At 46.5% G+C, this 14,469-nt stretch overlaps 1 protein-coding gene and 1 long non-coding RNA gene across 7 annotated transcripts in view; one reads left to right on the top strand and one right to left on the bottom strand.

Annotated features, from left to right (window-relative positions):
* Window positions 1-14,469, bottom strand: part of PRKCE (protein kinase C epsilon) — a 498,956-nt gene that overhangs the window by 36,985 nt on the left and 447,502 nt on the right. For all 5 annotated transcript variants that reach the window (XR_006200651.1, XM_042932183.1, XM_042932182.1 and 2 more), the window contains exon 12: window positions 1,805-1,943. Coding sequence is in view for 4 of the 5 variants with exons in the window: in XM_042932183.1 (XP_042788117.1) it covers window positions 1,805-1,943 (139 nt within the window). In the remaining variant the exon portion in view is untranslated. The remainder of the gene's footprint in view (window positions 1-1,804; window positions 1,944-14,469) is intronic.
* LOC122216010 lies at window positions 3,488-13,420 on the top strand. 2 transcript variants are annotated; one of them, XR_006200654.1, is made up of 4 exons: window positions 3,488-3,941; window positions 8,019-8,211; window positions 11,732-11,903; window positions 13,339-13,420. It is a non-coding gene; the product is annotated as an uncharacterized LOC122216010 (long non-coding RNA). The 2 variants fall into 2 exon arrangements; XR_006200653.1 differs by lacking the exon at window positions 3,488-3,941 and having other exon boundaries at window positions 7,629-8,211.

The raw sequence follows: 14,469 nt of genomic DNA, 5'->3' as shown, positions 1-14,469 counted from the left end.
CTTGGGCTGGGTCCTTAACTACTATGCTGGCCTGTTAACCCTTTGTCTCTGGCATCAGCTTACAGAGGAATTGGAACCAAGTATTCTGATGATAAGAAATGAATGAGGAAGATGGTAAAAAAGAAGGTCCCAATTGAGAGCCCTCACTTTTGCTGATTTCTCCTCAAAGATTAAATTCCTAGTGTTCCTACTAAGGAAGATATTTTGAAATCTCTCCTTTCAGATCTCTTAGAAGATAAAGGTCCTAAGGGAATTCAACTATTACTTACCATCCTCACATCTCTCCTCAGGCCCCCCATGTCTTGTCCGGTCTGTGAAAAGTCTCTTCACTGACCTTCCCTCACTCTCTGTTTTCTGAGCTATATTGCTGTTGCCTGTCTGCGTCCTGGGACAGGTGTGAGAAACCTGGACACCCTCCAATGGAAAACTCTTAGTGGGTCTATAGAGCCTACAGGAAAAAGACCACTTTCCTTGATCCTTTTTCCTAATTTTATCTATTACCATAAATAGCTATACTATTTTCCTTTTCTGGACAAGGCCAAGAATATTCTCATCCCTTCAACTGTGTTCATGGTGGAGTGTCACAAGTTCAAATTCATTTATTCATTCAACGAACCATGACTAAAAGCCTGATCTGTGGGCTGGTTCCTGGACTCAGATTAGAAACACAGCCTCTGCCCTAAAGGATTCAGAGCCCAGGGATACTGAACCTCCTGTACTGCCCTGCCCCCACCCCAATCTTCCCTGTTGTTTTCGGGAATGCTTCCCACTCCCTACCACCAAAGGAAATCCTGCTGATTCTTGACAACTTAGTTTATCTACCAGGTGCTCCAAGAAGACTCCCCTTATCCCTGAGGATACCATCTTGTCTCTCATATCTATTTATTCTGCTTAATTAGTTGTTTACTTATCTGCCACTGCCTCTGGACCAGAAGTTCTTTTAGGAGAGTGATGAGTGTTTAGCCAATTCTTTATCCCCACTTTGCTTTGTGTCTAGCAGGTGCTCAAACAATGCCACTGAAAGGAAATGAAATCTGAATGGGCTAACACCTACCCACCACGGGCAGTGCTTAATGGGGATTGGTATTTCCTTCCCATCTTACATGTGTCAGAACCCTCAAGTCCATTTTTATTAAGCATCTGTGATATACTTTGTCCTAAATTGGAATCATGTCACACTAGGTATCACTCAACCTAGGTAAGATTGATTTGGAGAAATTCGAAGCAAATACTTTATGAGGAACAAAACATCCAGACAACTTTACAAAAGGCAGCCCATCAGTAGGGCTCCCAGTGGACATCTCTGACCTATATGTATCAGATATACATAGAGCTTTCCTCTTCCTGCTTGACCCTGTGCACCTGCTATGCAGAATCGCCACACCACTAGGAAGGGCAAATAATTCTTGGTTTTACTGTAGGTGCGTTACAGCTAATGAAGAAGCTAACTGCTGCCTTTATCGATGGTGCTCCTTTATTCCGGTTACTAAGAAGTGAAAACAATGATAGAAGTCTACAAAGTTCTCTTAGTCTTACTTTCATTGGTAGTTCTGGACTGAGAGGGAAGGACCTGCCCAGGTTTGGGGAATGGCCTGTTCACAGTTTGCCCAGTATCTCTCTTATCACCGTCAACTTCCTTACGGAGAAATCAGCAAACCTTCTACCTTTCCTTTTCTCCCTCCTCCCTCAGAATCTATCCTAGTTTTCTAGAACCTTCCCCCAGCACCAGTAAGTGACCCCAGTGCATGGGAATGGATCCCTGCCTCTGCCCTGGTAGAAGAAGGTGGTTAGCACATGGTCTTACCTCGGGTGCGATGTAGTCAGGAGTTCCACAGAATGTGGTGGTTGTGACGCCGTTCAGAATCCCCTCCTTGCACATCCCAAAGTCAGCTAGCTTGCAGTGACCTTCTGCATCCAGAAGGATGTTGTCCAGTTTCAAATCCCTGCAAGAGGGGTCAGAACCACATGATTAGTGCTTCAGCCACCCCAATATGGTCTTCTTGAGTTGGAGAGATGTGGCCATCTCAGGGAAATCTGCGATAAAAAGGAAAGCCTTTGAGGAGGCTTGACCTGCTGGCAACCAACCTCTGTCCAGGGTTCTTGCCCAAGCTGAGCAACCCCTAAAGGTGCCTCCATTGTCCCCAACATGATAGGGGAGCTCCTAATATCTCAAGACTACTGTGGTTTAATAAAATCAGTAGCTATTTATTGAAGCCCTACTATGTGCTGCAATTCAAATTATTTAGACCTCGATATGAGAGAGAGAAGCAACTTATCCCCCTTCCTTCATGGGTTAACCATAGGGATCAGTTGGAGGGACAAGACTAATGCATAGTAACATCGATGACTCAGATAAAACCACAGAAGGATCAGACGCTACTTTACAGGACACCGACTATGTGAGCTATTGTGTTTCATGGGGAAGACCACTGACAGCAGCTGCAGGCTGGGAGAGCTTCAGAAAAAAAAGGACTCTCAAGAGAAGCTTGGAGAGATGGTTAGGTTTGGAAAGGGCACAAAAAGAAAAGGTGGGAGGGAAGGGAAAGCCAACACAGCAGGTGTAAAAGGCAGTGAAAGGACCAGAGAATTGGGCTCCAGTGAATGGCGGGGCAAGACAGGCAGATTGAAACCAACCCCAAAGAGCCTAGAATGCAAGAGGGGTTTGAAATTCCTGCTGAGGACAACGAGAGACCTGCCTGCATGAGCACGATCTATTTGTAAGATCTGTCTTCTCTGGGCAAGCAGGCAGAGGGGGGAAAGGTTCTGGGGACAGGAGGGAAGACACACTGGTGGCAACGACCAGGGCCTACAGAGACCAGGTGGTTCCTTGCAGTGAGTGAGGGCCACAAAGGGTGGGTGGGGGCCTGCTGGCCTCAGTCAGTGTAGCTCTCTTGCATCCTGCTTTACAGTTTGGGGTTCTACATAAGATCCTGTATAAAATCTGAAGTTCTGGATAAGAATTCCCCTATCAACCAAATCTGCAAACCCCAACCCTGTCCCATAGAAGAACCCAGACTGTCAGATGGAGGTCCTCACCCTGGACCTCCCTCAGCATCCACTCTGGAATGGGGCCAGGGTCTTACAAAGAAGGCCCATTGCCCCGCACACAGAGCAAGAGGCGCCTTTCTCACAAGTCTGCTGGCGTCTGGATTTGAACTTCAGCCATCATCAGAGATCTGGGCCTGAGTGCAAAGGTGGGGCAGGAAACATTTCAGGGCCTGCCTGCTTTGCACCCACAGCCCTGTTTCCGCTTACAGCTGGGACTTCTTGAGAAAAGAGAAAGCTCATAAAATGTGCTGTTCTAAGCAGATGCTTGTGAACTACAGAAAGAACAGGGAGCCCAACCAAGCCACGCCACTGGGACTGGGCTCCTCGACCTTCTACCCTGGCCACTGTGTGTGGTCAGGGCTCAGCTCTGGCTGGGGTGGGAGGGAAGGGAAAAGAACACTGACTTGGGCACAGGAAGCCTGGGTTTTAATCCCTCTTGTGGCATGGCCCTGGTGAATTCACCTTGTGGGTCTGTTATCTGGTCTATCAAATTGGGATGACACTTTCCTGCTTGTCTAAAGGGTTGAGATAGTTTGTGTAGAAGTAGCAGGCCTTTATACCGTTACACCCACTTCCTTCACAAGGAAACTGAGTTGGAGGAGAGTGGGTGTTCTGTCTGCCCATCTGAAAATGTTGGCATCGTCAAGAGGTGAACCTATGTGCCCTACTGAGTTACAGCCCCTTGCTGCTCCCTAATCTAGTGTTGCCTTGTCAAGGCCCACACGCACGCACCATGGTCACCATGGCAACACTCGCAATTGTAGCAGCAATAAACAAACAAGTGGAAAGCACCTCTGTGGTCTACAAACCACATTCATGTTCTGAACAAGGGTTCAGAAGAACATGCTTTGCTATTATCGTGGCAGTGGTAAGCAAGTGGAAGCTGGAAAGAGGTAGGTGATTTCTGGAAGGTGATGAGGGGGTTGATGTAACTAGGACTTGAACTGGGTCCTCTGCTCTAAAATCTGGTGTTCTTGCCTCTGTGTACTACACTCCTCTACTTCCTGCCTTCCTGTTGGTGGTCTTCTTCCAATGCCAGCCACCAGCCCCAATTTAGAAAGGCCCCACCTGCTCCCTCTCAAGCCCTCTCTTTTAAAGCCTTGTCATTGGAAGGGTGTACTCTGCTTTGTACGAATGGAGGAGATTCGGAAGATTCCAAGCCAGCCTGAACTTTGCCCTTCTAAAAATTCAACTCCACACTTCCTTCTGCTCAGGATTCCTACTCAGGACAAGAGAAGGTGGAATGTCTTTCTTCTCCCTCTTCTGCTCTCTGCCTGTCCTAGCCCTGGCCCAGGTACACACTGTCCCCCTGCTCCTTGCCTTCTCTTCTCCCCGAGGGAAGAAGCCACCCCATGCTGAAGGCCCAGGGGGACCACGAGGGCCGAGTATGTTCTGTAGGCAGTCCACGGGCAGCTGTCCCCTCTGCTGTGGGGAAGGGAGGCCCCAGGCTAAAGCACATCTTCACACTGTCCCACCGCTGATGCCAGAAATCCTGCCACTACTCACCTCTTCAAATTTCCCCTCTGCTGTCTGTGTTTCTCTAGCGCTCTGCCTCCCCACATGAAACCATGTCTCATGGAAGAGATGGTGACTTAAGTTCCTTTCCTCTGTGACAGGGGAGACTGGCGCAGCTGGAAAGTCCCCTGGGGACCAGAGATGCCACAATTAAAACTTTATTCCCCTGGGGGTCTTCAGTCTCTTTAAAAAGAAAACCACCCACACTGCTGGGACTAAGCCTGCCTGGTGCTGGGCTCTCAGTGAGTTCTGAGTGGGGTTTCAGTGGATGGCACAGCCAGGGCCATGTTTTGCTCAGGCAGAGGAAAAGGGAGAGAACGCCCTTCCCTACAAGGGCATAGGGGCCCAGGGCCCTTCACGGAAGGTGGCGTCCCTGGAATCCTGCTTGCTGAATGGCTGGCTGAGGGTGGTGGCCCCTCTTGGTTCTCCCTCCCTCCTCCTGGGCCGCACTGCTGCCCCAAGACCCCCTGCCCCCCCCTCCACTTTCTACTTGCCGTTCCGGCCCCAGGATCTCCTCACCTGCTGGCTTTTAGTGCTGCCTGTTCCGAGGGGTCTCTAAAGCTTCCCTGGGAGGGAGATCAGAACAATGGTTTCTCAGCCTTGCTGGCTCTGAGGCCCAGCTCGCAGGGCAGGGTGAGTGGGCTCTTCTCCTTCCTAGGTGTTCCCCAGGCGCTCAGGTCAGGGGCCGGGCACATAGTGGGTTCTCATCGAACTTGTTGACTGATAGCTTTGCAAAGAGGGATTTCTGACTAGATATTAACCCCCATCAGTCCTCAAATACAAGGGCAGGGTACATTTGAGGACTGGGGACATTTTTAAAGGAATGGGGTCATTTTTTTTAATAGTGGAAAAAAATACAGCAAAATCCTTTCCCCTATATATGAATCAATATGACTAGCTTTTACTTATTAAATTAATAGTTTCAACATTTTAAATAGACAATGCCTTCATATGTTCTAAAACCCAAAGGGCATACATAACAATAAAAATTCTCCCTACTGCATCTGTTCTCCAGACACATTTTCCCCCTACAGGCAACTGCATTAAAAAAAATGTTTAGGGGCGCCTGGGTGGCTCAGTTGGTTAAGCATCCAACTTCGGCTCAGGTCATGGTCTCGTGGTTTGTGGGTTCGAGCCCTGCGTCAGGCTCTGTGCTGACAGCTTAGAGCCTGAAGCCTGATTCGGATTCTGTGTCCACCTCCCTCTCTGCCCCTCCCCTGCTCATGCTCTGCCTCTGTCTCTCAAAAATAAATAAATGTTAAAAAAAATTTTTAAATGTTTATTTTTGAGAGTGAGCAAGGGAGGGGCAGAGAGAGAGAGAGAGAGAGAGAGAGAGAGAGGGAGAGAGAGACGGAGACAGAGGATCTGAAGCAGGCTCTGAGAGCACAGAGCTTGATGCAGGACTTGAACTTACAAACTGTGAGATCATGACCTGAGCCTAAGTCAGATGCTTTGACTGAGCCACCCAGGCGCCCCAGGCAACTGCATTTTATTCACGTCTTGTGTATCGTCTTGGTCACATTTTACGCATAAATAAGAACACTTCATGTCCCTCCTTTTAACTAATCACGACCTTACTACATGCACTGTTTTGCGCGTTACCTTTTCCATTATATGTATTGGAGATCTGTCTTGGCACATAAAGAGGCTATTTTTTGTGGCTGTATAACACTCTACCATATTTATTGGGGAACGTTTAGCTTGCTTGCAATTATTGGGCTATTACAAACAATGCTGCTGTAAAGATGCTTATAAATATACGAAGGTAACCGTACATGCTTTCTAGAAAGGAAATTTCTGAGTCAGATAGAACGGGAATGTAGATTTTGATGGATGTTGCCAAGCTGCCCTCCTTAGAGATTGAAGGATTTACACTTTTTTTTTTAAATGTTTATTTATTTTTGAGAGGGAGAGACAGACAGACGACAGAGTATGGGCAGGGGAGGGTGCCTGAGCTGTTAGCACAGAGCCTGACACTGGGCTCAAACCCATGAACCATGAGATCGTGACCTGAGATGAAGTTGGACACTTAACCAACTGAACCACCCAGGCACCCCAACGATTTACACTTCTGTCAGCAGTCCATGATAGTGCCTCCTTGCCAAATGGTACATTATTGAGTTTCTGGTAGTCTGACAGGTGAAAACAGTGAGTTTCTGGTAGTCTTATAGGTGAATACAGTATCTCAGTATATTCTTAAGTTTCTCTGTAAGTTTGAATATTTTTTCATACGTTTAAAAGATATCAGTATTTTTTTTTTCTGTGAACTGTTGTCGTTTTTATTTCATGGTGTTTGTTTCTCATTGGTTTTTTTTTTTTTTTTAAGGAGCTCTTTCTAGATTAGGAAGTGAACTTTGAGTGGCAGAGGAATTGCAAATTCTTCTCCCAGGTTAATTTTTGATATTGCTTATGGTGGTTTATTTTATGGTTTTTGGATTTTATGTCTTAATTTGAAAGGATTTACCCCTTTCAAAGTTAATAAAAGCATTTTCCCAAGATCCCCCTTTGTACTTTTCTGCTTTCATTTTATTAAAAAAAATGTTTTTTTAATGTTCATTTATTTTTGAGAGAGACAGACAGAATGCAAGTGGGTTGGGGCAGAAAGAGAGGGAGACACAGAATCCGAAGCAGGCTCCAGGCTCTGAGCTGTCAACACAGAGCCTGACGTGGGGCTCGAACTCACAGAGCTGTGAGATCATGACCTGAGCCGAAGTCGGATGCCCAACCGACTGAGCCACGCAGGCACCCCTGCTTTCATTTTATAAACAGAAGTCTTTTGACGTGTTTGGAATTTGGCCTGATAAAAGTACGAAGCAGAGATCCAACTTGGGTTCCAATCCCATATGTTGGATAGTTCATGGACTGAAACACCACCTTTTCAAATGCTGTTACTAGCTCTCCATAAGCATTTGGACTTATTTATGTACTCTTCATTTGATGATGTTGATCTATATCACACTTTTTAAATTACTGTGGGTTTATAAAACATTTTCACATCCAGTAGGGCTGATCCCCTTCTTTCTTAAAATTTCCTAGCTACTCTTGCTTGTTTATTTTTCCATATGAACTTTAGAATCATCTGTCTTGTTTTAAAAAAAATCCTTGTGATGTTTTTATTGGGAACATGTCTAAAGCTATAAATTAACTCAGAGAGAATTGATATTTTTATGATGTTGAGTCTTCCTATCCAATAATATTGTTTGTCTTCCGATTTGTTAAAGTCTAATGTCCTTGAGGGGCATTTGAAAGTTCTCTCTTATAGATCTTGTGCATTTCTTGTTGTATTTAATGGCAGCCTGCTGGTTGTCCCAATACCCCTTCTCATTTTCTTCCTCAGTAAGAGAACGTTGCTGCTATTGTTGTTGTTGTTTGAGCCCTGCTCATAGTGATGTAGCTATAAATTGGGACTCAAAGCCTTCCTTAAAGCTGGGTGTGGTTATGTGACTTTGTTCTAGCCAATCAACTGTGTGAAGTCACAAAATGAAGAAGCTTACTCTTCTCTTTCCTTCCTCTCCCTACTGCCTGGATGAGGATATCATGCCTGGAGAATCAGCAGCCACCTTCGACCATGAAGAAAAGGACCAAAAGCCCCAGTAATGGTGACTGGACTTCCCATCTCCAGTTAGCATTCATATGAAAAAGAAACTTGTATCTTATTTAAAGCACTGTTGTCTGGGGTTTATATGATAATTACAGCGGAATCCACTTCTAAAGAATGCAAGTTGTTATTGTCTGTTTTAAATTCCAATTATACATGGGGTCTTTTCTTGAGGGTGCCTGGGTGGCTCCGTGGGTTGAGTGTCCAACTCAGGTCATTATCCCAGGGTCGTGGGATTGAGCCCCCTGTGGTGTGCTAGGCTGAGCATGAAGCCTGCTTGGAATTCTCTCTCTCCCTCTGTCCCTCCCCGTCCCCTCACTACCACTCATGCGTGCTCTCTCTCCAAAAAAACTTTTTTTTATTAAAAAAATTTTTCCTATTATAAACAAGGTCTTTTCTTCCATCATCTTATTTATCTGGTTGCATATGTATTTACTAGTTATTAATTTCTGCTTATCATTTTATGCCCTGCCACTACACTGAATGTTCTTTATTTAAAAAAATTTTTTTTATATTTTATTTATTTTTGATAGAGGGAGACAGAGAACAAGTGGAGGAAGAGGGAGAAGGAGACACAGAATCTGAAGTAGGCTCTAGGCTCTGAGCTGTCAGCACAGAGCCTGATGCAGGGCTCGAACCCACAAACTGCAAGATCATGACCTGAGCCGAAGTCGGATGCTCAACCAACTGAGCCACCCAGGCACCCCAAATGTTCATTTTTGTAAAGGAGTTTTCCAGTTGATTCTCCTGGATTTTCCAAATCATCTGTCGTTGCTGATCATTTTTACTTCCTCCTTTTCAGTGTTTACATTTTTAGCTTACTTATTTTGCCTAATTGTGTTAGCTAGAACCTCAAGAACAATGCTAAATAACGATGGTGATAGTGAGCATATTTGGTAGTCTTTGATTTTAGGGTGGGGTCCCTCCCAGCACTTCCTCAGGCAGAATGCCTTTATCATAGCCCTTGTCACTTGGTACCTGACTGAAGGCGACTAGACCTCCATTAGACTGAGGACTTGTGAGAAATTCCATGGAAACTCCCTTTCTCTCCCAGCTTCCAGAGGTCCAAAAGAGGTGTGGGGAAGAGGGTAAGGAACAGGGTGTACTGTGCCCCCCTCTAGTCCTGGGTTTCTCGTCCTTGGAGCTGGATTGACATTGGCAGCTGGATAATTCTTTGTTGTGGGGGGCTGTCTGGTGCATTGTAGGAAGTTCAGTAGCAACCCTGACCTCTGCATATTAGATGCTATTATCAACACGCCCCCCTGCCCTGCCCAGTTCACAAGGCCCCAGATGGCTCTACACATTGTCACATATCCCCTACAGGACCTCTGGTGGACTGTTACTGCCCTAATCTAAGTCTTAAACAGTGATCAAAGCTCCAAGATGGTCTGGCCCAGATCATTAAGCCAAACAGGGATTTGACAGCAAAGCTATCAGGAAAGGGTACATCTGCCTGGAATGTCCTCTGCCATTTTATCCTGGGAGACAGGAAGCCTGACCACACCAGCCTTGTGGACATTTGATATACCATCAACCAATCTTTTTAAACGTCTTAGGAAATCGAGGCTCACCCACACGTGCATGGCTGGTAAGAGGAGGTGCTGGGCTTACGCCACACAACTACCCGTGACCAGCTTTCAGACCAAATGTAAGATCCATAAGCTGTAAATCTCTGTCTGCTGATGGGACTCCAAATTCCTTTGGTCTTATAAAGGTGGGCTTCATGGTGAGAAGGGAAATACAGAAGCCGAGAGGTCACAGCTCCTGACAGGGAAGGAGTGATTTAGGGGCAGGATGGTATAACCAAGGCTCCCTTGAGATAGGAGCACAGATCTCTTCCAGAAACTCAAAAGACAGTCAAGAAAATCTCAAATATCTTTGGGACTCAGTTTCCTTATCTGTAAAATCTGGGTAACAATTGCCATGATTAAATGATGTAACCCATGTGACAGTTCTCGCACAGTACCCAATACATGGTGGTTACTCCAGGAGTAACTAACTGTCTCTAAGAGTCTCCAGGGGTCTCCAACCATCATTTCTTAAAACACGCATGCCCTGTGAGGGCAGGTGAGTAGGTCCCTAAAAACTCTTTGAGAAGTACTTATTACTTCCTAGTGTGTATAAACCACAGAGATAGACTCTGTAGGGTGAAAACTACAAAGTATATGTAACTATAACATACGGGGGAAATGTCAAATAATACTTGAGAGATGGAAAGAGACTGAAACTTTTAGTCTAGTCCACTGAAAAAATCACGGATTCCTTTCCCCTGGGCCTGGGGAATGACACCTCACACGCACCGAGGGGAACACCAGTGCCCCAGGGGAGAAAGCAAAGGTGGAGGCCGTGGTTTAAGGAGTAGGGGGTAGAGCAGCACAGGTGTCACTAATCAGGATTGATGCGACAGCTTCCAGACCCTCAGCAACCTTCCCAGGCCCTTGGGGGTAGGCGCTCTGCACAGCCAGGGAGCAGCTGTGGTAGCAGCATGAATCTGTTCCTGTGCTTTGTGGCTCACTGTGTGCTATCACACACCTTATCTCTCTTTCTCCCAACAACAGCCCCAACTTGTAAAGAACATGGCGGCATAGCCCGGCTGGGGGTGGGGGTGGGGGGAGCACCAAGGCTCTTGAGGTGAGCAGGGACCTGAACAACAGAAGCTGGGTGGAGTCCAGCTTTCCTCCCGCTGTGCCTCAGCCATCTTATTTGAAAATCATCCTTTCCTACTTGTGAAATCGTATTTGCCCAACTTGGCAGATCCCCCAAGAATTAGGGCCAGAAAACTCTTCTGTAAACCACAAGCATTTAGCAAAGGGTTGGCACAAGTTGAGAACTTTCACACATAAGAAAAAAATTGAACAGGGGCACCTGGGGGCGGGGGGTGGGGGGTGGTGCTCAGTCAGTTAAGCGTCCGACTCCTGGTTTTGGCTCTGGTCATGATCTCATGGTTTGTGGGATCGAGCCCCACATTGGGCTCTGTGCTGACAGTGCAGAGCCTGCTTGGATTCTCTCTGCTCCTCTCTCTCTGCCCCTCCCCCTGCTTGCTCTCTCTCAAAATAAATAAACTTAAGAAAAAAAAAAGAAAAAGTTGAACTTTTTTTTTTTTTTGCTTGACTTGAAAACTCACCCCAAAGGAAGAGACCCACATGCCCCCATCCTCATCAACCAGGCTCCATAAAATTTAATGCCTTCATTTCCCTGCTGCTACGCTCACTGGAATATTTCTCTGGCATGCTAATTCCACAAAGCTCAGGCCTGAATGCCACACATATGATAGCAAATTCTTCCATTTACTTGAAGATAAGAGATTAGAAGGATTACTTCTCAGGATGCCAAATATTTCAATCACCAGAGAGCAGGCCCCTCAGGGGAGATTATGAAGAAACTCTGCTTGTTTTTGGACAAATAGTGGAGACTAGCACATGATTGTGGTTAATCAGATGGGAATATAGGCCCTTCTGGCAGATGTCGCTAAACACCTTTGTAAATTTAACAACACATTTACAAGAAAGACAATTTTCCCCTCTGGGATAGCACACTCTCCTTGACACTGTGGCAAATGTTGGTGACCAGCTGATGTCCTTTCTCCTGGCTCCTTCTGTGGCAGCCACCCCGAAGCACACCCAGGAAAGCCAAATCACTCAAGCACCACACCGGGCCAGATGGCACTGCAAGCACGGAGCCTGTAAAACCGCCCTTCATGCCTCTCACCAAAGAGAAAAGCAGAATTTGCTGCAGAGTCGAGGTAAATGATTTAAAAATTCTCCACTGCTATGCTGATACCTGAGCTGAGAGTCAGTGGTAATGTTTCACTCCGGGCCAGCATGCTGGGAAATCTCTGAGTCTTTCCATAGGAAAAGCTCAATAATTTAGGACAAAACAATTAACTACATTTTTTCCCCCAAATGCTTTTGCCCAGGCTCAGCATTAAATCTTTAAATGCATTATCTCATTCAATCCTACCAATAGCCTAGGAATGTGGCAGGACTATTGTTATCTACATTTTCTTTTTTTTTATTTATTTATTTATTTATTTATTTATTTATTTATTTATTTATTTGAAATTTATTGTCAAATTGGTTTCCATACAACACCCAGTGCTCACCCCAATTTTAAAGATGAGGAAGAAGGGTCTGAGGGGTTATTTACCTAGCCCTGGACACACAAGTGGGGAGTGACACAGTGGATTTGCCTGATATCAACTCCCATGCTCTGAATCACTTTGCTATGTTGTTTGGCGGGGCGGGGGGGGGGGGGGGGGACAGTGTGGAACATTGTATTTATAGCTGTGCTGCTGTGGGATTGACAACACAGTTGTTGCTATTGGGGTGATGGTTGTTTCTGACTCATGGCAACATGGTTATAAGATGTAACTAATACTAAACCATGCTGTTTTGACCAGCAGGCCTTCAGCTACTACTCTGACCTCTAGAAATCTGAGGGGTGAAACGGTACTCCTTTCGTGGCCAAAATAAATAGCCTGGGGCTGTACCTGGACATGAAGACTTAGAATTGAAGCACTGTAGAATAACTTATTTGACTGCATGATTGTCCAATTACTTTTTAAAATTTTTTTTAAGTTTATTTATTTTTGACAGAGACAGAGTGTGAGCATGAGCTGGGGAGGGGCAGAGAGAGAGGGAGACACGGAATCCGAAGCAGGCTCCAGGCTCCAAAGTGTCAGCACAGAGCCTGACGCGGGGCTCAAACTCACAAACTGTGAGATCATGACCTGGGCCAAATTCGGACGCTTAACCAACTGAGCCACCCAGGTGCCCCGTCCAATTACTTTTTTAAACCCACAGTCGTGAAAGCAAATTCTTTTTTTTTTTTTTTTAATTATTATTTGAGAGGGGAGGGGAGGCAGAGGAAGGGAGAGAGAAGGAGAGGGAGAAGGAGAGGGAATCCTAAGCAGGCTCCATGCTCAGCATAGAGCCTGATGTGGGGCTCAGCCCAACGACCCTGGGATCATGACCTGAGCTGATATCAAGAGTCTGATGCTTAACCAACTGAGCCACCCAGGCATCTCATGAAAGCAAATTCTTAAGCTTGATACACTCACAGACAATATCCTGACTTCCACCGAAGGGAAATAAGTCTTGACTTGTGTCCCCAGCCAGTGGGATGGATCCCTCAGACCATCATGACACTTACCCCTGGCCCCCCCTATTCCTCTCCAGGTCATCAACCAACCTGCACTGGGAAATGGCTATTTATGGGCTTTGGTGTACAGACTGGGTCCAAGGACAACGACAACCTCAAGCAAATCACTTCTCTGAGTTCACTGTCCTCAAATATGAGAAAAGACGGCTGGATGAGCCAATCCCCAAGGACCTTCTCGTCTGAGATCCTGGGAAGTGAAGGCAGCTGGAGCCCATGAAGTCTGAACTTGCAGTCCTGGCTGTTGCACACCAAATGTGTCCCTTTCCACTCTGGAGCAAATCTCTGCCAGCAGGCGTTTTTATAGAAAACGTAAATCAGACGACGCTCTCCTTCCACTTGCATTCTTTAGAGGCGCCCCACGAACATGCTTCCTGGCATAGTGTGCAAGGTGCTTTGGGGTCTCCACCAGCCTGGACTATCAGCCTCATCCCTCACTGTACTCCCTCATAATCCAAACCTGGGTCTGTGGGCCTTGGGTGCTTCCCAGGAGTGTGAGCCTGTCTCCTGCCTCAATGTCCTGGCTATAAGGATCTGCCTCCCACAATGGACACCCCATGGGGGTTGCTGAGATGTCCCCCAGTTGCCAGATGCTCTCTAGCTTCTCAATACACATCCTCCATCAAAGGATGAAAGAATCAGTGAGCAGGGAGGGACATTTGTGAATCATGGCCCCAGGCAGCCAGACGGCCCGAACAAAAGCTTTCAGATAATATATGGAACTATTAAAACATGTTATTATTAAAAATTGTTAAGGCCAAGGGCAAACCATCAGAGGCAGCTGATTGCATCCGTTCTCCCATTACATTCAGGAAGAACCCCTTCGCTAATGCATCAGCTTCCATGGCAGTCAGAGGGGAGCCCCAGACCCTCGCTCTGGCTCTGGCCCTCTCCTCCCTCTTTTGCCGCCACGTTCCCATCCGTCCAGCCCCACAGGGGACTCCAACAGCACTTTCCTGCCTTGAGACCTTTGCCACATCGCCGTTCCATCTCCCTGGAGAACAGACTCTTCATCACTAGGGTCCCTGACTTGATCCCCGTTCCATAGGCCTCTCTCTGGCCACTGTGTCTAAAATGGCCTACCACCACTCGTCCCCCACCGACCCTGACCCTCATCTCTGTCACCTCAGCCATTCCCTTCGCTGCAACGA

Source organism: Panthera leo, chromosome A3, assembly GCF_018350215.1.
Source record: "Panthera leo isolate Ple1 chromosome A3, P.leo_Ple1_pat1.1, whole genome shotgun sequence".
In the NCBI taxonomy this organism is placed as follows: Eukaryota; Metazoa; Chordata; class Mammalia; order Carnivora; family Felidae; genus Panthera; species Panthera leo.
Note: the sequence above shows the minus strand (reverse complement) of the source record. Positions and strands in the feature narration are given on the sequence as shown.